General features: G+C 47.3%; 1 protein-coding gene across 3 annotated transcripts in view; it reads left to right on the top strand.

The window, feature by feature from the left end:
- The window catches only part of LOC117747468 (transcription initiation factor TFIID subunit 4-like), a 73,673-nt gene that overhangs the window by 12,129 nt on the left and 39,934 nt on the right, over positions 1-21,610 (top strand). For all 3 annotated transcript variants that reach the window (XM_034556726.1, XM_034556716.1, XM_034556734.1), the window contains exons 5-11: positions 206-295; positions 1,308-1,511; positions 4,290-4,365; positions 6,023-6,140; positions 12,449-12,618; positions 17,679-17,809; positions 20,847-20,972. In XM_034556726.1, the coding sequence (XP_034412617.1) occupies positions 206-295; positions 1,308-1,511; positions 4,290-4,365; positions 6,023-6,140; positions 12,449-12,618; positions 17,679-17,809; positions 20,847-20,972 (915 nt within the window). The remainder of the gene's footprint in view (positions 1-205; positions 296-1,307; positions 1,512-4,289; positions 4,366-6,022; positions 6,141-12,448; positions 12,619-17,678; positions 17,810-20,846; positions 20,973-21,610) is intronic.

Here is a 21,610-nt window from a genome sequence, read left to right as displayed (position 1 = left end):
GTGTGTTGTTGTAATGAATATTTTAAACCTGTAGAGGGCAGCATGAAGCTCTTTCCCAACTCCTCCTCCTGGAGTCGGGGATGTCATCTTTTCGCGTTTGAATCACTGTGGTTTAACTTACTGTCTCTCTTGGGCTCTCTTGTGAACTGGTGTTTTATAACCCACCCCCACCCCCCCACCCCCCTCACCCTCCTCACCTTGACAGGATGCCAAGATCGAGCCGGAGGAGTTTACCAGCCGGCTGCAGACTGAGCTCAAGTCGTCTCCGCAGCCGTACCTGGTGCCCTTTCTCAAGGTGTGGCTCTCGCTTCTCAACAAACATCTTTTTATTCATTTAACCTACTCTCCATCAGCTATTTAAATCTGCCTCCTACACTGCCTTGTTCCCTGACCTCGATCCCTCAACCTGACCCTGAAACAGCCTTTTCCCGACACTCCTCCAAAAACCTCCTTTTTTAAAACTGGCTTCTCAACAATTAACCCTTGTCTGTCTCACAAAGTGGCCCTTTTTAAAATGTTTAAATTTGTATTGCTGGGGCCCAAATTTGACATTTAACTAGGCCCCTTGGCTATAAATTGACCCCTAAAATCAAACCGTTTCCTGAACTGCTCCCGAACCTGCCCCTTAAATCTCCCCCAAACGTGGCTCCTTAAGCTGGTGCTCTCATGTATTCTCCTAAGCTCACCCCCTAAAGAAGTCCTTTCCCTGGCACCAAGGCCAGTGATGGCCAGGCCCCTGACAGTAGAATGACACACACACACACACACACACACACACACACACACACGCCCCCCTCTGGCCTGACTTCTGACTGTGTGTGACAGTGGCCCCCGCAGCCGTCCTGCCAGCAGCCGGCGGTGTTTTCTCCAGCCAACCGCGATGAGCGTCACATCAAGGCGGCCCGACTGCCCGACACGGCCACAGACACACGTTGTCATGCAGCGTTAGGTCGCTTACGTCAAAACAATCGGCCTGAAATAGTCGTCGTGGTGCTGGCAGCGGCTCCTCAGGTTTCGGCAAGGGGTTATCGTAACGCGGCCATGTTTCATGTGCGGCATTTCATCATCGTAGAATCGAATTAAACTGAAAAAGGAAATGTTTTTCATTGTTATTTGCGACGTACAGTATAAAGTGAGACATCTCACCATCATTAGCCTGTAATCATGACGACATGCACGCTAAACCAGCCAGTGACACCGCCATTTGCTTTTATTTATTTATCTTTTTCAGCTGTGTATGTTCCTGTGTGTGTGTTTTTTTTTCCGCTCTCCGACTCTAAACCACCGACCTCTCTGCCCGTCAACAGAAGAGCCTCCCGGCCCTGAGGCTGTCCCTGCTGAACAGTCAGCACTCCGTGACCCCGCAGCAGGGAGTCAAACCGGCGCCCGGCGGCCCCCCTCCCGCCTTCGCGGCCGGGCCAGCTGTCCGCGTGCGCCACCCCAACAGCGTCAGCATCACGACGGGTGCCGGCGCTCTGCCCGCCGGGACGCTGGGACATGCAGCTGGCGTGGTACGTACCGAGTGGACACTGCACACACGCATTGGTTGCATCCGGGGTTTATATTTGAATTGACTCAGGGGCACACCCGGAAGTAGCGGACCACGAGAAGTCAAATATATATATCGTAGTCCAGAACAAGAACGGTAATTTCAAAATGTGGACGTAGAGTTTGTGAGCAAAGCGCGGTCGGGTAATACCCACGGGGTTCCTGCATCCAGAGGAGCATGGCGGTAATGTGCCGGATGCGGATCCAGGTGTCTAAATGACACAAGCTTGTTGAGTTAGTTTGTTTCACGGGGCTCAAAGGATGCTCCGCCCGGGCTGCTGGGAGCACAGACCAGCTGGCCCAAACTGTACGAGTGGCGTGCCGGTCAGAGCAGACGGTGGTCTCAAAGGCACCTTGATGGTTGCTGTTTGTTGTTGTTCTGCCAGGACCTCTTAACAGATTAGAAGAGCGCCCCCCTGGAACCTTCTGGTCACGAACCAAGCTCTTGCCCCTTCTTAAAATGCTTCATATGCAAGGCGAAGTGTTTAATTTGTTCTGTTTATTATAATTGTTCAATAATTTTGTATCCGTATGAAGTAATTCTTTGATAATTTAAGACCTGGATTCCTTTTTGTGCTACTTCATGCAATACCTGCATTGTTGCTATCCCAGTGAAAGACCCCTGGCAACCGGACAAGTAGTTCCCAAGGTTTGTCCAGTGACGGTGCGGAGAGGGTCCAGCAGATGAGTCAAGCGAGGTCAGACCCAGATAGGTCGGGGGGCTGGAGTGTTCTAGCTTTCTCTTTTACATTTTATTTTATTTTTCTCTCACCATTTTCCTCACTATTTTCAATTCAAAACATTTGTTTTACTTTATCTCACTTGCTTTCTCTATTTTCCTCTATTTTTTCCAACCTCTGCTCTCTTTCTCTCTCTCCATCTCCTCCTAACAGTTTCTCTCACTGTATCTACCCCCGCATCGCTCTTTCGTCTGCCTCCCTCCCGCCCTCCCTCTGCTCGTTAACCGTTGAAGGGTGAAGCGAGGTAACTAGGTCAGCCCCGGGTCAATTTTTAAAGCAACGTGGCGGCCGCAGTCCATGTCCAGAACAGGCCTCTGGTCTCTCTCTCTCTCATCTCTCTCTCTCTCTCTCGACCTCACGCACACGCACACACACACACACACACACACACACACACATGCATGCATAAAACACCAGCATAAGTTATCACACAAAACATTAGTAAATGATGGCCCCCGGCACATCAACAGTCTGAAAGCAGACGGCTAGTTGAATTAGGCTCTCGTACCACAGCAGCACGGGGAGCGTTTCTTACAGTCGTGCTGGTGTGGAAAAGTCTCGACTGGAAAGTGGAGCAATTGTAGCTTAACTACAATTATAATGCTGTGCGTAGGGATTCTCTAAATATACATTTTCAAATGTTGTCAGTGGAGGTCGTGCGACACGGTTTGGGTTTAATGTGATCGCGGCTTTGTTCGTATTGCAAGATATCAGAAATATGTCAAATATTATTTGGTATTTTAAGATGATTTTGTAATTAGATTTAGTAAAGATTTACACCGTTAGTTGTAATAAAAAAAATAAAGAGCTGGACCGTAAACTTCCTCAGGGCAAATGATGTATTTGGTGGCGATTTGAATAGAGACGAGTAACTAGGCCACATCACGACTACTGCACTACTTTATTGTGCACTGCAACATGGGTGCTGATGTAAAAAAGAAAAGGAAAAAAGAGCTGCAGGTGTTTTCAGTATATCATTGGTAACAACCGTGTCCTTCAAATAATACAACAAGATCAGAAATCGTAGGTAAAGGCCGACAAAAGCACCTTTTTGAAGAATACCACTGGTGTGTGAGAAATGTTAGCCGATCTTTCAAAAATCATTTCGTTGACAGCAACCATGGCCGTCATTTAATATTCACTTTGTTTCAAAGTAGGGGGTTAAAAACCTCTTTAACCTCTGCTTGCCAAACACTCCACCTGACCCCCCACACATACACACACGCACACACACTCTCTCTTAACTGTGTCGCCGGCTGGCCAGAGGTGCTCGCTATCTCTGCATCCCCTTTCCCTCCCGCTCTCGCAAGCCCCTGCAGTAGATCTCTGGGGAAAAAAATGGCCTCTGTCCTTTTCTTTTTTCTCCTTTTTTTCTCTCTTTTTTTTTTTTCAAAGCAGCTTGAACAGTAATATAGCATGTGTCAGGGAATGGAAAACAAGGCTAAAAAATATGCAGCAAGAAGCAAACTGGTAGGAATGGATGGCTGAGCCCGAGGCTGGCCCCGTGGCTGCTCGAAAGGAAGGAAGTGACTCTTAATAGCCCAGCACAGCACCCCCACCCCCGCTCCCCTTCTTGCTCCTTTTCCTTCTCCTTCTTCCTCCACCAGAACCACTTATTCTTCTTCTAAACTACTTTTTCACCGCAGTCTTGACTTCTTATTGTCTCACGTGGGAACGCGAATGTAGGTCACGTACAGTGACAGAAATCCGTCCTGAGCATTTCACGCGCTCAAACACGCCGCACCGCTGCAGACGTTTCTCACGTCTTACAGTGAGGATGGAGATCGGCACGTTTCTTCTCACGAACCAAGTCTGCAAAGGGAGCAAAAGTTGATTCCCCCTCCATTGAACGCTTCCTCTCAGGGATGGCGTTAAAGTGCAGTCTTATACTGCCTCGTCTTCTCTCTTATTTACAAAATGGTTTCATTCTTTGAAATGCTACAGCACAGTAAACATTCTCAGTTCTTTTCTTTTCTTTTTGTTTTGTTTTTGCTTCCTCAGGGTATCAAGACGGCAGGCACCGTCGGGGGCCACGTCCGGATGCCCGTGGTGATCACGCAGTCCTTCAGGTCGCCAGGTAGGTTCACTCGCATGTGCACTTTTCATTTCAGGGCCCCTTCTCTCGTTCGCGTATCATGCCGCGCGCTCACAATCGAACACGGAGCAAGTTCCTGTGCGTTGCGTTTCTCGCGGCAACCATTTGTGGTTATTCGTGTCATTCGCGCTTATCGCCATGGAAACCGTTGATCAACTCAGCCATTATTGACGGCGGACGAAATAACCTCTGTTTCTGCTTTTTTACGTGTTGCGGAAGTCCGACGTATCCCCGGGGGAAACATCATCCGCAGGAGATCGGGGAACTTCATCGATCTGTATTCACCGTATCTAGCTGGTTTACTGCAGCCGTAGGAACCCCAAAATAAACAGATTTTGCTGTGACTCTGGCAGAAATGGATGCCGGAATGAGCTCGTATCGATCAGCGCTTCGCTAATATTGTAGCAGCTCCATCAACACTCACAAAAAATGCCATCTAGGTAGCCTCGTTATCGTTTGGACCCTTTGGTTCTTACACACACATTGTTCACATAGTTTTGTCAATTTGCATCAATGTGCGTCTTTTTATTGACTTTGTATGTCATCTACTCGTCCATGGTGGCGTTGAGTCGTCGACCTTTTTGAAGAAGTCCTCCGACGCACCGCTTTTTATTCTGGCCTGCAGCTTTTATTTTTTTTATTTTTTTGTCTTTTAACCAGTAAGGCCACATTTTTTTCAAACTCAGCCCGACCTTCTGGTTGAATGAAGAGCCAGCGAAATGGCTGGAACAAAGGAAGCCATTAATGAAACCTTCACAGTTCTCTCAGTAGACTGTAAGATGTGTAAACAGGCAGGAGCCTCAGAGAGAACAGGTGCTTCCCCCCCCCCCCCCCCCCCCCCCCCCCCCGTCTGGTTATGAAGCCTTCTCAAACATTTGCGCTGCTGCTGCTGCTGCTGATTCACAAACACTCTTCCCAACAGAAGCCCCGCAAACATCGCCCCAGCACCAGCCGAGCGTAACGCTCCCCGAAGAGGAGCTGGGTGCTCTCAGGTGGTGTGTGTGTGTGTGTGTGTGTGTGTGTGTGTGCGTGTGTGCGTGTGTACCTGTGCGTACCTATTTTTGTGTGTGTGCGTGTGTGAATGTGTGCGCGTGCACAATCGGAGGTGCATACAAATTTGATCTGCCCCCTTCCCCGCAATCGCCTGCAGTGGAAGATCTGTAGGTTGTTTTATGCCCATAAATTGGAATGCGGGGATAGTTTCTAAAAATACTTTCGCCGTGCCTCTCGGCGAGGAACATGCCTGTTAAAAATCAAGTTTAAATTCACTCTGGCAGTCCTTGTGCCTCTCCGGAAAAAACGAGGAAAAAAGAAAAACGTGTGTCTCGGAGCGGGATGCGTTTGAGGAGTGTAAGGAGAGCCCGGTGAAGCTCAGTGTTATTGACAGAGCGACGCTCATCCGCGCTGACCTGGGGAGGGTCGACAGTACCTCCCCCCCCCCCCCCCATTCCTTACCCTCCATCTACCCCTGCGAGAATGACAGAGACGCACTTGAAGGTAGTCGTTAGACGGGAGGATGTTTGACGCAGATAGAAGGGGACATTTCAATGATAACATTACTCCTTCCCTGTTTTGTTTTGTGTTTTCTTCTCTGTCCCCACCTCTCCCTCCCCCTCCACTCCTTCTCTTTTCTTAACAGGCACAATGGGGAAGGGAGGCCTCATCCAAGCGGGCAAAAGTCCCGTGGGCCCGGCTGCTGTTCAGATTTCTGGGAATCAGAAAAACAAGCTCAACGACCCCGGAGGAGGTTCTTTCAGGTACAGCTCTCCGACTGCTGTTCCCGGCAGCCGTCACACGGGGGCAGCATTTCACTAAGATGCACCCCCCACCCCCACCATATCCCTGCGTGTGACTACAGGCTACACTCTCAGCTAAGGACTCCCAGTGTTTATCCCAGTTGCCTGCACTGGCCATCTCTCTCTCTCTCTCTCTCTCTCTCCCGTGCACATAGCAACACACCAGCCAGCCAATAGATCGACCCCTCGCAGATCGCCCTCTCCTTGTGTCAGTGTCACACAACCCGTCCTCGACAAGATCCCAGAACGAGCCGCGGCTTCATATTTAATTATTTATATTTTAGAAACGAGGTAATTGCGTCCAGATGGTGGGGAGTTTCTCTGGATGCGGTTCTGAAAAAGAATACCTCTCGGTTAAGTCAAACATACGTCATTTTAGCCCGCAGCTCCGCTCTCCCCGTCTCCACCGCTTCAGCTGGGCTTTTGTCTCAAAACAAAAGGTTCATCGCCCACATGCTGGCCTCTGTGGTTCATGTTCTGCGTGAGGTCTTTGCGTATGTCCGTGTGTGTGCGTGTGTGTGTGTGTGTGTGTGTGTGTGTGTGCGCGCGCGCGCAGCATATGCGTGCTGGTGTGTGTTTGAATATACGGCTCTCTTGTTTGTTCGTGTTTGTGTCCCTGCTTGGATGCACATGAACATATGTGTATATCCCTAAAGATCTGAGAGTATTGTTTACGTGTCCAATGTGTGTTTGCGTGTGCTGACAGGAGCAGGGGTTTCAGGGTTGGCCTGGTGTGACCCGGGGGTGTGTGTGGGTGGAGGGGTGGCAGAGGATTCTGGGTCACGCGGGCCAACGGGTTCGCGGGTAATGGCTGCCGTCTCCCGAAGGGGGAAAGGCAGCCCCCTGAGGCCCTGATTGATAAACCAATAAATCTTTGGCTGCGTTGGTAATTAAGTTGTCAGGCTCGCTTGTTACTGTCGACCTCTCTTTTCCCCCCGCGGTGATCACAGCCCCACCCCCGTCCCCCCTCACAGACACACAGACACACACACACACACACACACACACACACACACACAGGCGCTCCGGTTTCGGCACAAGCCCAATAACGCACAGCAGCACTGTCACGGAAGAGGCACGCCACTGACATTTCGCAGCGTATTTTCCCTTTTATCCAGGTCACGTGACAGTCTGCCTGCTCTGTACTTATGTGTGGGACAAGCCGAGTCCCCGGATCCATGCGCTTGTCCCAACGACGCGCCGGCGAACTCCCTCGACTCATGTTTTTTTAGTTGAGGTGAAATTTGAGGTCGCTGAGGCCGGTCATTTGAACTTTATTGTCATCTCTCATTTGTTTTCTTTCAGGCAGCCTCTCTCAATTTTACTATCATCTTCAATCTCAGCTCACGCCGCAAACTACACATTAAACTGTGAAGGGCCCGCCTACAGTTTCCTCGATGGAGAAAAATATCCGTTTCTACTCAGTTTGTATCCCCAACTGTGCAGGTGCGATTTATTCATAAAACGTGTTTCGACGATGCCATCTTGCTGCTTCCAAATCGTCAAAAGCTAAATGAGCAAAATGTCATAAAATGTGTGAAAGTGATCGTGATGAAGAAAGAAAGAAGAAGAAAAAACACTTCCTGCCGGGTCGGTCAGCATCCACCAGCCTCTCGTCCCATCGGGCCGCACCACGTTCATGTGTGCGTGTGTGTGTGTGTGTGTGTGTGTGCGTGTGTGTGCGTGTGGCTGTCACTCCAAGCCATCGGCCAGCTGTAGCACAAACACACACATGTATATACACACTGCGGGGCGTGTGGGGTTTTCCAGTGCAGCTCCAGCCTTCTGTGTAAGTGCTTGTGTTTGTGTCTGTGTGTGTGTGTGTGTGTGTGTGTGCGCGCGTGTGCGCGCGCGGTAGTTTACAGTACAGAGTGAAAGCAGCTGTCTCTGTTAACCCCCGCCCCCCCCACCCCCCATCTCCCTGGTAAACACTCAACATCCGCTGTAATCACAGGCGAGCCAGCCGAGGCCCTCAGCCCACTGCCAACCCTCCGAGCTCATTTCCCCCCCCCCCCCTCAAATTTCAACCCCGTTCTCTACGCCGTGGACACAAAGACATCCGCGTGCATTCACAAACACATGCGTAGCTTCACAGGAAGAAAAAACACGCGCAGATAACGCTTTTTGTTTTGCGTTCGCCACACGCTGCTGCCAGTGGGTCAACCAGCCACTTTTATCCCCCATCCTGCCTTTCTGGTTACATCCTTTTGTTGCTCTGTAAATTGCGATGTGATGTAAAAAGACCATAAATACAACAACAATTGGACTCAATTAGACCTAAAAAGTGACCTCCCACAACTGGTTGACGCAGAGACTTGGAAGCACAGCAGCCACAAGGTTGCCTCGTGTTTGGAGTGTGTGCCGTGCCACTGTAAAGAGGGAGAATGGTGGCACTTCAACAAAAGAAAAGTCTGGAATATGTTTTTATAGGCGGGCCACATCAAAGCAAACGCACTTTGGCTTACGTCTTCATCAAAACATCTAAAACACGGCCAGCCTGCATGACGACGGACAGCTCCAGTGCGGGTGGTCCACTGAATTACGAGTCTGGGTTTTATTGGCCCCTCTTGGGCCTTCATCGTCATCCATCGGGTCATCGGCCGCCTCGTGGAGAGTTTCTTCTCCCAGTGGTCCGTGTCTCTGGGCGCAGGGCGCAGCAAGCCTGCCCGGCCGGGGCGTTAGTCACAGGGATCAATCACCCCTGTGGATAAAGGTCCCGGTGCTCAGGCAGTGGGGGGTTGCTGCGTCTGTATTGATGCTGGGGATGGTGAATGCCATCCATCCACACGCTTGAGCCGTCTAAATGACAATCCTCTCACCACCTATGGCGTGCCCCCCCCCCCCTCCTCCAAACACAGGCTTGATATGGAAAACGGCATGCATATGTATGTCTTCATGCGGGCCCGGCGGCTCCTGGTCCCCGAGCCAGCCCTGAACCAATAACTGAAAAGGCTGCTCCCTTAGCTTCTGCGGTGGAAGCTAATTGCGTCTCTGCTTTATTAGCGGTGGTCGGGGGAAATATTGAGCCTTTCGTATCTCGCTCGCCTTCACTGGCATTCCCGTTTGATTTGAACCCCGGCGAGCTCCGAACAGCCAGAGAAAAAGAACCATCAGCATCCCGACTTGGACACTTGCTTAAGGTTCCTGTGCCGTGGTAGCCAGTGTAGTAACCGCCCCGCCCCGTGTTACCGCTAACCTTATTTTTATGTTACCCAATAGTCAATGTGGATTTTTGTGCATTAAATAAATTCACACTTACTTCTAGCTTTCTGGGTGAAATTGGAGCACAATGGAAAAAGAACACTTCTTCTATGGCTTATTATGGTTATTATTCCCTTATTACATCAGGGCTATTTGTGTTTGAACGGATCATTAGAGGTTACAAAAATCATAAATTCACTTTTATGTTTTTTGTTTTCTCGAATGGTATATACATAAACATATTTGCTAAATAGGCTAATGCTATGCATCGTAACTTGTACAGTACCTAAGCTAGTTTGCAGGAATTGCACTTGTTAACACAGTATATAGTATTTTTAGAGTGCGTTGTACTCATTAGTTTTCATTCATTAAAAAAGTGGATATTTGTTTGTTTACGTATGCTTCTGATATCTATTTACAACCCCTGGGGTTAATAATCTGTCCAAACAGGTCATCAACCAGAAAAAAATGAATAACAATTTAAAATATTTACGTGTGTATGAATAGTATGCAATTCATATATGATTCATGCACAAGGCCCACAGCCTATTTCACGTAAATAATCTAATCTAACCTGTTGTGTTGCCTCCCGTCAACCTCATAATTCCAGCTGACTCGCTCAGCTTCCTTCAACAGATGAATGCTGCAGAGCATTTTCATCTACTATAATAGCCCATTTATACGCAAATGTGTGTTTGTTTTTTTTCTTCGCCTATTTTATTTTAGTCACCATTTCTTAATTTCTTATGAAAAATAACTGATGCGGAGTCATCAACCCGACCGGCACTTTTAACCAGACCCACGTATGGTTTGAAGCCGTGGAGCGAGCGGCGTTTCTTCCTAACCAGACTGAGCATGGCCTCGGGCGTGTTCCTTTTCAGGACAGGCCGAGTTATCAGCGAGGACGTGATGAAGAAGGGGTGCACGGACTGAGGCGCGGCACAGGGTATAATCCTGTGTATCCCTGCCTGTGTCGTTATGTAGATCCTCTCCGTGAGGGCGTAATTAGACCGGAGCAGGGGAGGAGGAGGAGAGAGAGGGGAGAAGGTATGTAGGTGTGCGGGGCTCAGGGAGATGCTCTAATCGTCTTTGTCAACCTCCTGCCGTGGTGTCAAGTTTCATATCTGCTCTCCGTGGCCAGGCACCCAGGGAGCGGGAGGGCGTCGCAGGGTGGAGTTTGGCCGGCGGTGCCCACATACACACACACACACACAAAAAGCGCAGCAACGCACGCAACGAGCTCTGCCGCAACCGACAGCGGTGACAATCGGACGCAAATGACTGTGGTGGGTACTCTCTGTGTGTTCTGCGGTTCTTTGTTCCCTTCCGTCAGAGCCACTCGGAGGAGCCGCTGCTCGCTCTGGGCCAGTCCTGTAAGCACACCACGTCACCGCTCGGCTTAATTCAGGCCAGAAATCACAACTATTACCTGCCAAGTGCTGTAATTGTGGGGGGAGGTGTGTGTGTGTGTATGTGTGATGGGGGGGGGGGGGTTGCCTCAACGACAACTCCCAAAGAGAGTCGCAGCCTTTTGAAGGATGCGAGGGCCTCCTCCAAGTCCCTGCTAATGTGAGAGGACATGTAAACGCTGTGAAATCGGCTCCATGCCTGTGAGAGATGACCAGCGCATCAAAGAGGAATGGGAGGCAAAGCGGTGTGCAAATAGAGTCTGTTGACATTAGCACGCGGCCAGATTCATCACGGCTCCGTGCCAATCCTCAGGAGCATCCTCAGCTCCGTCCAAACGCTCTTCATCTCCTCGCCTCACAGAGCGCCGACACACAAATAGACCCCGCAATGGGAATTCTGTGCCATTAAGACCCAACGCGGAGCCCTCTGTAACCAAACGAATGCAAAGGAAATAGTCGTGAACAAAAGCAGGAGCATATGTTGATACTGATATCAAGGCGGAGGGGGGGGGATTGTTTACAAGGCTCAAAACTGAGCATGTCATGACCATTTCCCCCTGCACCACAGCCCATAGGCAGTTTCTCCCATCAGTGAAGGGTGTAGACAGAAGGAGACGAACCAACCAGTAGGAGTCACTAATGCTGCGACGATGACGACAAGATCCCTAAAGACAGCTTCCCAAAGGGGCCTCTCCCCAGCCCGAAATCAGTGTGGACCTTCCCTGACTTCAGCTCACCCTGAACTACCTTGTTCCTCTGCTGCACGTCTATTTTGGTGTGTCTTCTCCACCAAGATGTGTGAAAACCTTAAAATTCTGTAATCGGAACCGGATCGAGGACGTCAAATTGCCAGAATGCCATACTGGTATTGTTTTCTCAGGTTGTCCGTCAGTACGTCCCAATCTCAGGAACGCCTGGACAGAATTATCTTTAAATTTGCCATAAACGCCCACTTGGACTCGAGAAGGAACTGGTTTGACTTTGGTCAAAGGTCAATGTCACTAGGTGTGTTTCCATTTAAATGTCAAGCGAACCTTAGGTAAGCTTTTGAATTGTAAAAAGAAAATGGTTTGTTTCCATTAATGTGAGTAAACTCAGCGACAAGTAGTTTGGTCAGAAGTTGGCGCTCCTCCAGTAAACCGAGCGAAAGAAATCCAGGAATTTGACGAAACGACAGAAACTCATCAGTCACGCGTCAAATGTCGCATCCCATTTCGCACATCAACTATTTTTTAGGCCTCAAGGGAGCGTAAAAAAACATTATTTGGCAAACTGGGGACGTTTTTTCCCCAAACTGTCGTTTCCATACAGCTTTTCAAATGCGATACTTAAAAAATGCTCATACAACATACGTGACTGGGAACACGGCTGTTATGACCTCGCGTCTGTCCCACGCTCGTGAACGAAGTGTTTAGGAAAGCCTCGACAAACGTCCAGCTGGAGAAAAAAACGTATACGAATTTGGTGGTCAAAGGTCACCGTGACTCCACCACCTAGGAATGTGTACGCTAATTGTGACAATTTTCACACAAAATGTCCGATACACTGACGACGTCGGTGGCAATTCTAGTGGCAATATCATTGAGTCCTACCATTGCGGAGGAGAGGATTTAGCTGCCTTGTATGTGTTCTGCTAATCTACCATCTCTCATGTTGCAGGGACGATGACGACATCAACGACGTGGCCTCCATGGCCGGGGTGAACCTGAACGAGGAGAGCGCGAGAATACTCGCCACCAACTCTGAGCTAGTGGGAACGCATATCCGCTCGTGCAAAGATGAGGCCTTTCTCCACCCGGGCCTGCTCCATCGACGAATTCTGGAAACGGGTGAGACGAGTGCGCCCTGGCAACGTCGAGACTCGCCAACCTTTTATAGCTCTTGAACGTCCTTAGCTGCAGTTCGAGGAGGCTAGCGGCAAAAGAACACGTCCCCCTGCGCCTCCACTCTTAAGACAACAAGCCAAAGCTGGAAATCCAGGCGGTAGCAGTGATGAAATCATCAACTGTTGTCTTTTTGCGTGAGGAACATGTTGTTTCTGTATTTATAGTGTCATCACTAAAGACAGTTTTTGATTTTTCTCTCCTTCAGCGGTTCAGTCTGAGCCTTTTCTTGTTTGGCCTCGGCTTAAATTTGATACACTTAACAATTCTTTCACCTCCTTTAATGAATTCTTCAGTGGCTGTCTGAACTCACTGGACCGCAGGCACACACATAAATACTTTATGGGTTTGTCTTTTGAAGGCTGGCTGTCAGATTGTCCTCTGGACTAAAGGAACAGAGTTTAGAGGAATAAGACTTGGCAGTGGGATTTTGATTCTTTCTCTCTTCTCGTAGTGGATCTTGACACTCCGAAGGCAGACGGCGTTGCGTGTGCTAATCGATACAGGCGGAGGGGTTTTTGGTGGGTTTGCAGCATCACAGCACAGTGATTGTGTCTTCATTACCTCTTTTCTTTTTCTTTTGCTGCCTGCAGTCATTCTTATTGCCCGGAATACACTTCAGGCTCCCGCCGCACGGCGAAACCGGTGAAAAAATATAATAAGCGTGACTACTCGAAGTCAAAGTGGAGCCTAGCATCACGCTCCTATGCATCGGATCAAAAAACACACAGCATAATTCCACGTGACAGGGCAGTCTGGCGCCCTCCTCTTGTTTTATCTCAATTAAAGTATCTGTAACCCCGCAGGTCATATTTCCTTACGTGGACTCTTAACGTGGTTGTTATCCTGTCACCTTTGGGACACAGCATGATACAAGGGCAGGAGACTAAGGCGCCCCCTGCTGGGGAAGTGGCACTTGTGCAGCTTTGTTGTGTCAGTGATTGGCCTCTCTGCGCTCTCAGCTGACAGCAGTCCGAGGGAGGCTCCCCGGGCCTGCCAGCTCCGCTCAATCAGAAGGGCCTCGGCTGCACCGCTCTCCTGTATACGAGCACCAAGTTCCACTCTGCTCTGCCTCTTCATTTACTTTATTTTTGGTCGCCCCTGCAAAAAGACGGGGTCCCAGCATCTCTTTTGTGTGGGTTTTTAAACGAGTGGAGCCATGATTCCCCCATTATTGAATTTCTTTTTTAATACTGATTCCGGGAACGGATATTTCCATGCCCTTTTTTTATTTTCCTCCTCCTCTCTCCATGTCTTGTGTCCTCTCCTCTTTTATTTGTCATCCCTTCTCCAGAAACCTCTCTCTCTCCCTCCCCTCCTCATATCTCTTCAGGCTGGTCCATGAGCTGGGCATGGGGTGGGGGGGGGTTAAGGCTGTAGCGTTTCTGAAGCTGCAAAAAAGCACTCCACCCCTCCGCAGATCAGGAACCACAATACAAGCACAGCTGGAGCGCGCTAGAAAAGCTCCTCAAAGTAATGATAGTCCACTGATACTTTTGAGTTGCCCACACACACACACACACACATATATATACACATACACACACACACACACGCGCGCGCTCGCACACACCCTCCTGCACACGAATGCATGTGTGGGTTTATCGCATAAACTTACACATGAGTACAGAAGCAAGAAGACAGATGTGTCATTGAAACACACAGTTCTCGGAAAACAGATCTTACAGAAGAATAATCAAATTCTAAGACTTGTAAAATGAAAAAATGAAAATAAGCATTTGTTATTAATTCAGTTAATATTAGTTCAGCATAGACAGAAAAAACTATTTGATTTTAATGGGAAGCTATGTGTTCTCAAGCTTTAATTCCTTCAACTTGAACATGATTCACTTTCAAAACATCGGAAGTGCCTCATGCCGAGCTCGCATCATGTCACATTTACCATGGAGCTAGCATGACATGCTGCGGGGGGAAAAAAACCAAACACTGGTCAACACAAACATATTAGCCCTCTAATTGTAAAACATGAGCTTCAATATCTCTTGGTGTCAGAAATACTGTGTTGAACATAGAAATATGTTTTTTTCCGTGGTCATGTGAGCCCACCAGCCCGCTGTTTGGCTCATTTTATGTCACCAATGTAGCATGGCGGAATTAGCCAGCGTAGCTAACTAGCCAGCTGTCCACTGGTTAGCTCGCTAGCTTGCTAACTCCACTATACTTAAATGCTTTGCTGGTTACAGACAATAAGACAAAGCATTAAGTTGTGAAATCAACTGCTTGTGTTATTCGTTACTGCCAAACCTCACCTCAGTGAATCCTCGTAAGTATGTTTAGTTTGTATTCAGGTTAGCCCTCTTCAGCGGTGCACATAAAAATGGCCGCCACTCCGACCTTACTGCTACGTTGATTGGAATGAGCATGTTCCTTCTACTCTTATTCTAGTTCTATGGTTGTTAAGCGTTAAACAACGTGTCTGGTCTCTGGAAGGTCTAATTTGTGCACAATGTCACAATCGGCTGATGTTTTAATGACCAGTACAGCTCTTAAACTACAGTTTCCAAAAAGCACGTCACTGCATGACGCAGTCACTGAAGTCTCACTTTGCTTGACACCAATGTGAGCTGCTCGAGCTTATTTGACAGTAAATCATCATTGGAACTGATGCTGGATAATAGAATTGATAATGGTTCAACGTTGGTCAGAAATCTACTTCCCTTTCAATTTCTACTTTCCCCTTTACAAATTGTTTGTTATTTGTGGTTATCAAATACCGACAAAGATCAGAGATAATTGTCATGTTTCAGTTTTATCTAAGTAAATTCATGTGGAGTTTTGCCCACATCCTCTTAACGCCACCCAACTAAACTCCTTTTTTTTCGGGATATTTGAAACTGTCTTTTTTATCTATTTTATCAGTACCTGATAAGTAGTGTGCATCTCTAATTCATCCTCATCAAGCACATGCAAGTCTGTCAGCTTGTCAGCCACCCCAAGAGGACTTCAAGTGCGTCGGGAGGCTCTTGGGTTATTATATGTCCGTTGGCAGAGAAAATAAAGAATCATTTGCAGTTATTATAGATACAAACTAGTATAGTTGGGTCATTCATGTTCACTGCCAGCTACTTTTCAGGGGGACCCTTGTTGCTATGGATACCATTCAGTTCTATACTATATAAATATTCAAGTTTCCAGGCCTCCGCGCAGGCCTCTGTTAGTCGTGATGCTTTCTGTTGTGTTGAGGGGTAACGAGCAGACAGCTGCACTAGTGTTATCTAACAAGAGAGTATGACACGCAATACGGGAAAAATACATATGAGATCTAAAGTTAACCTTATAATTCATGGTTTACTTGATATTTCGGACCGATACCCTGTACTACGTCTTACCTTGGAAAGCTCTGCAACTGCACATGTGAAAAGGAGTGGCTGCACGCAGATAGCAGATGGGCGTGTAGTTTTCCATACGTTGTTGTGTGTCTGGGTAGACTGACGCGTGGCACCCACACACCCAACATGTTCTGTGTACTGGGTGAGCTTTGGTGACCTCCTGTCTTTTCACCTAGCGACACCATCAGGTAAAAACAACAACATATGACCAAATTCATTGAGATTAATTTTCTGGGAATGATGGATATCTGCACCAAATCTCATGACGTTCCATCCAATAATTGTTGAGATTGTTCAGTCTGAAACCCAAGTGACGTTGCCCAGCCTCGAGCCATATATCTTGCTTGGATAAAGACATTTGCACATATTTCCACCCAACTGGAGATGCTACAATCTTTGGTTCATGTTATTCCTGTTATCTTTTCTGTCTTGTAGAAATCAAGCGAAATATCAAAGCCTTATAGTTCATTAGTCTGTTTCTTGGCCCCTTTTTTTCTAGGTGAATAATAGCGATTTGTTTCAGTACAAGTTCAAGAATGTGTTTTTTGCTCACAGTAATGTGGCTCTCTGGCTAAGTCTCTTAAACTTTCTCTGAAATATTAATGTCCCTGAAAGATCTTATTTTTCAGGAAGCATAAGCCCATTAGTGTTTTGCATTGACCCTGTGACATTGCCACATGTATCGCCCCTGTAATTATAAGGCTAACAGGGCTCCCTCCATCCTATTTCAAAGCTCGAGCGGATGAGGAGTATATGTATTGTTCGGCTGATTTAAATAATTGGTGTGGTTTACTTAAAAGGGTGCCAGAGAGAAAATTATGGTAATGGTATAATTTAAAAGGAAGTTGGAAACCGATAGTAAGCCCACCAAAGTCTGTCCTTTTTTCTTTTGTTATGACTTCAGATGAGTTTCGCTACAAGGAAACTAAATTATCCTTCTCCTGTAAAAAAGAGATGGTCAATGTCATTTACACACTCGAAGGAGCTCAGCTAGTAAAGCCACTCTGGGGTTTTGCACTAAGACTGTGAAACAAATTAACTTTTCTGTGTGATGAGTCCTATTTCTGGGAGTTAATTGCACGTACTAATCCAGACGAATTTTATCTGTGCGAATGTGTGCGTGTACAGAAGACGTGTATCCGTGTGTGTGTGTGCAGGATGAAAGTTGCAATCTTCTGTTGCTGTGTTTTTATGGGATGTTGGTGTGTGTGCGTGCGTGCGTGCGTGCGTGCGTGTGTGTGTGTGTGTGTGTGTGTGTGTGTGTGCGTGCGTGTGTGTGTGTGTGTGTGTGCGTGTGTGCGTGCGTGCGTGCGTGTGCTGGTAGCGAAAACAATTACCTTCTACCTGCTTAGCTGTTGTTTTTCTCGAAATGGCGAGCTGTGGAAGCGAGTGTAGTGATGATAAAACAATCAGTTTTAAACCTGTTTATCCCTTTAGTCAATTAAATGAATAAAGGCCGTGTTATAAAACTCCCAGATGGTAAAAGGGGAGGATCAACATTTCAATTGCGACAGAATCGGCGAAACAAATTAGGTTTTGATTATGAGAAGCAAAAGTCCTGACTGTAGCCTTTTGTGTGAGGAAGGGGCGTCGGAGTGATATTCACAATGACGTTTCGTCTTGTCCCTAATCCGTGTGTGTGTGTGTCCTTCACAGCCAAGAAGTTCGGGGTCACAGAGGTCCCAATGGAGGCGGTGACGTTCATCTCACACGCCGCACAGTCACGACTTCGAACTGTGGTAGAAAAGGTTTCTACCATCGCGCAGCACCGACTGGACTCCTGTAAGGTGGGAATAACGCACGCACGCACGCACGCACGCACGCACGCACGCACGCACGCACGCACGCACGCACGCACGCACGCACACACACACACACACACACACACACACAGAGTAGAGCTGCTTTTGTTCTTTTTAGCATTTCTTTTCTTTTTGACCAGACAAATTCAATTTCACAATGTCTGCCACATGTTTTAAAGCTTAGCTGGCGAGCTAAGGTACAGCTGACGCTGGTGAAAATTAAAATATTAAACTGTAATCCTGAGTGGAAATTGAATGAATTATCTCAATAAAACAATACAATCGATGATTTCATTATCATTTGAATTGTTTTTATGAAGAAAAAAAAAGATGCACTATACTTGACAATAACAAAGTAAAGGGATAACATTGACAATTTGTAATGTTTTACATATCTTAGTTGTATTGGCTCCCTTTCTTTTTTGTGCTGATCCCATCTCTGGTCCGATCCGAACCGTGAGTTCTATAATCCGTTGCACCACCTAGTTTTATGGTGTGACTGACTGTATGTTTAGCTCCCGTCTGTCCAGATCAGGGACAGGACTATACACTGACCATGGATAAGGCTATATTCATATATGTGGCAACATCAGCATTCAGAACACTCACTGCAGTTGGGAAAAAAACTTTTATCAGGACATTCGAGCGCGCACACACACACACACGCGCACACACACACACACACACACACACACACTCTTAAACACACAAACTTGAATATGGGCTCCCAACATTCCCACACAGATACGAAGTGCCATGCACACAAAATGCGCTTTGATCTGTCTCACGCGTAAACTCAAAGTGCACCACTAACATAAACACATAAAAATTAATATGAGAAACCTCTTTTCTTTTGTTTAAAGTTGATAAACAAGAGAGCTCAGACTTCTCAGTCAGTCAGCCGAAACTTGAGGTACAGAATAACTTCCAAGCGCTCGTCCTGGGTACTTTTCTCGTTACTGGTGACTTTGCTATACAACCGCATTTAATTGATGTACATTAAAGAGAAAAAACCCATCTCGACTTCTAGCCTGAATCTCGGCGTATTTGTGAGAACAGTGTGTGTGGGGGGGACTTTGAAAATGCGTTGTTTTTTTTGTTTTGTTTTCTGACACCGGGAAGGGAGGAAGAAGAGGATGGAGGAAGAGCAGCGCTATAGCTGTCCCCATCTTGTTTGGCGCTTCTTCTTCTTCTTCTTCCGTTCGTTCTTTTCCCCTTTTTTGTGGTTTAGTAAATGAGGTGTGAGTGAGAGAGAGAGAGAGAGAGACACGGAGCTCTGTGAAGCCACTCTGTTGACATCAGCGGAAAAAAAAAGAAAAAAGAAAAAGGGAAAAAGACCAAAAGACAAAGCGGCCTTAAAAGAGCAACCGGGCTTTGGTGGCGTCGGCAGGAGCTACGGCAAGAGTGCAGGCTCAGCGCTGCAACAAAGAGGAGAGAGAGAAGGAGTGTGGGGGGGGGGGGGGCCTCTGATGTGTCTTTGTGCTCTGTGCCACCCAGCTCCTCTCATCCACACACACACACATAGAAAAGAGAGGAATATAGAAAGCTGCATAGGTGACACACAGACGTATACGCACACAGACATGTGAAATAAGCAATTATCCTATTAACTTTTGATGACCTGCAAAAGTTTTTTTTTCGCACCTGCCTTTTCTTTTCCCAAGTGGGAGGTTGATATATGCCATATGGAAAGAGTATTCATCTTCTTTAAATAGACAACAAGTTTGTGTGTGTGTGTGTGTGTGTGTGTGTTCACAGACCGGTGACGTCCCAGATGAGCTGTGTCTTGGTATTTTTTTATGTTTATGAGCGGGGCATAGCAGACTCTTTATGATTGTAACTATACATTTTAAATGGTGATGGCTGTCAATCATGCATTTTTTTTGTCTGAGGGCTGTTGGCGGGGGATGCAAGGGGAGAACCTCCAACCCCGTTACAAGTCAATGTCAACACCCGGACAAAGTGTTTCAGAAAATAAGCTCTTTTCATTTGTTTGCGACAACAACAAATTGCAAACTTCAAGCAAACCACCTCACCTCGCTAAATTTGCCTCTTTCCAACACAGTGCGCGCCATTTTTCGTAGCCTCCTCTCGGATGCGTGTTTACGATCTGGCACCTGGTTGCGATCTTTTATTATAATTTTTTTTAATAGACGGCCAGAAGCGTCCGAAACACAGCGAGATAAGAAGAAGAAGAGAGAATCCAGGTGGTGGTGGGGGGGGCACTGTTGATACAGCCACTTCTAGTGGGTCAGAAGGGATGATTAAGAGCTTATTCTTTTATTTTATTGAGTCTATACAGAGTTTATTTTTTAGGAAATTTCTGCACAGTATAAATTAAACTTATAATGAGGACCGAAATATGTATATTCTCTGCACGCTTAATTGTGAGCTCATTGTGCGACTTCTTTTTCGCCAATTAGCTCCCTAACTCGTGCCGTGTTTCCACACATTGTGGAATAAGTGCTGAAACTTTCAGTCTTTCGACAGAAAGTTGAGCAGCATCATTTTGCCAAAAAAAAAATTATGTTGTTGTTTTTTTCAGCTAAAATGGCCGGTTCCAGCTTCTTAATGTTGGGATTTGCGGCTTTTCTCTGAGTAATTTTTAAGTCGAGTGTCTTTGGGCTGAGGACAAAAGAAGTCTTTTGAAGAAGCCATATTTTTGCTCGGCGGTATCGATAGTTGTCTGACAAACGGAGCGGTGATATAGATCATGAATAATCATGAGAGCACATTGTTCATCTACTGCGCTGTGCGATTGTTCAAAATGCTGTCAGACCCCTTTTTTAATGCAGGACAGTCATTACAGTGGTAGCTGTGTGCTTGAGAGTATATGCAACTCTGAATATTCTGTCATTGATATCAGATTCTACTACCACACTACACTTTTGAGGTAATCTATCTTGTACCGCCGGACTGAGCGCCGCCCTGAGGTTCTGACGTGTGCGTCCGAAGCCTCGGAAGCGGCCGCTGAATATGACCCCGCACCTATTTATTTATTTTCTCTCCCTCTCCTTGTCAGGAGGACGAGTGCTACGAGCAGTCGGCAGACGTTCGCTCCCAGCTGCGCTTCTTCGAGCAGCTGGAGAGAATGGAGAAGCAGAGGAAGGACGAGCAGGAGAGGGAGATCCTGTTGAAAGCCGCGAAAGTAAGTTGTTGTCACCTCCTCCTGTGTGTGTGTGTGTGTGTGTGTGTGTGTGTGTGTGTGTGAGAGAGTGCTTGAAGCTCTGACAGATGAATTAGAGTGTGACACCAGTGGATGAAGTGACCTCCCTGCGTCCTCCCAGGCTCCCGGCCCCAGGGCTCCTCTGTCCCGGCTCTTCCTCACCGGACACAGCGCACTACACTACACAACCCCCCCCGCCCCCAACCCCCCTAGACACACACACACACAAGCTGCACAACACCCCCTCTATCACAAGCCCTGACAGCTCAGGTGAAACAGAGCATCAGTTTAGGAGAGTCAGGAGGGGCCAGCATGTTTTTCTCCTTCCATCATCCCCCGTTCGTACACAACTGCCTGGTTGCCCTGAACGTCCGGAGTCATGTGGTCTTCTTTTTACCAGGAAACGTGCACCGTTTCCCACCCCCCAAAAAGCGCACGACCAAAAACTGCATTAGTGATCGCGAACAGAGACACTTGCTTTGTTTCAGCTTCATGAGCTCATAAAGCTGAATTGATGACGGCACAAATACACGACAGCTGAAACTTCTTATTTCTTAAAGTTGTAATCAGTGTGTATATATATATATATATATATATATATATATATATATATATATATA

Source organism: Cyclopterus lumpus, chromosome 3, assembly GCF_009769545.1.
Source record: "Cyclopterus lumpus isolate fCycLum1 chromosome 3, fCycLum1.pri, whole genome shotgun sequence".
In the NCBI taxonomy this organism is placed as follows: Eukaryota; Metazoa; Chordata; class Actinopteri; order Perciformes; family Cyclopteridae; genus Cyclopterus; species Cyclopterus lumpus.
Note: the sequence above shows the minus strand (reverse complement) of the source record. Positions and strands in the feature narration are given on the sequence as shown.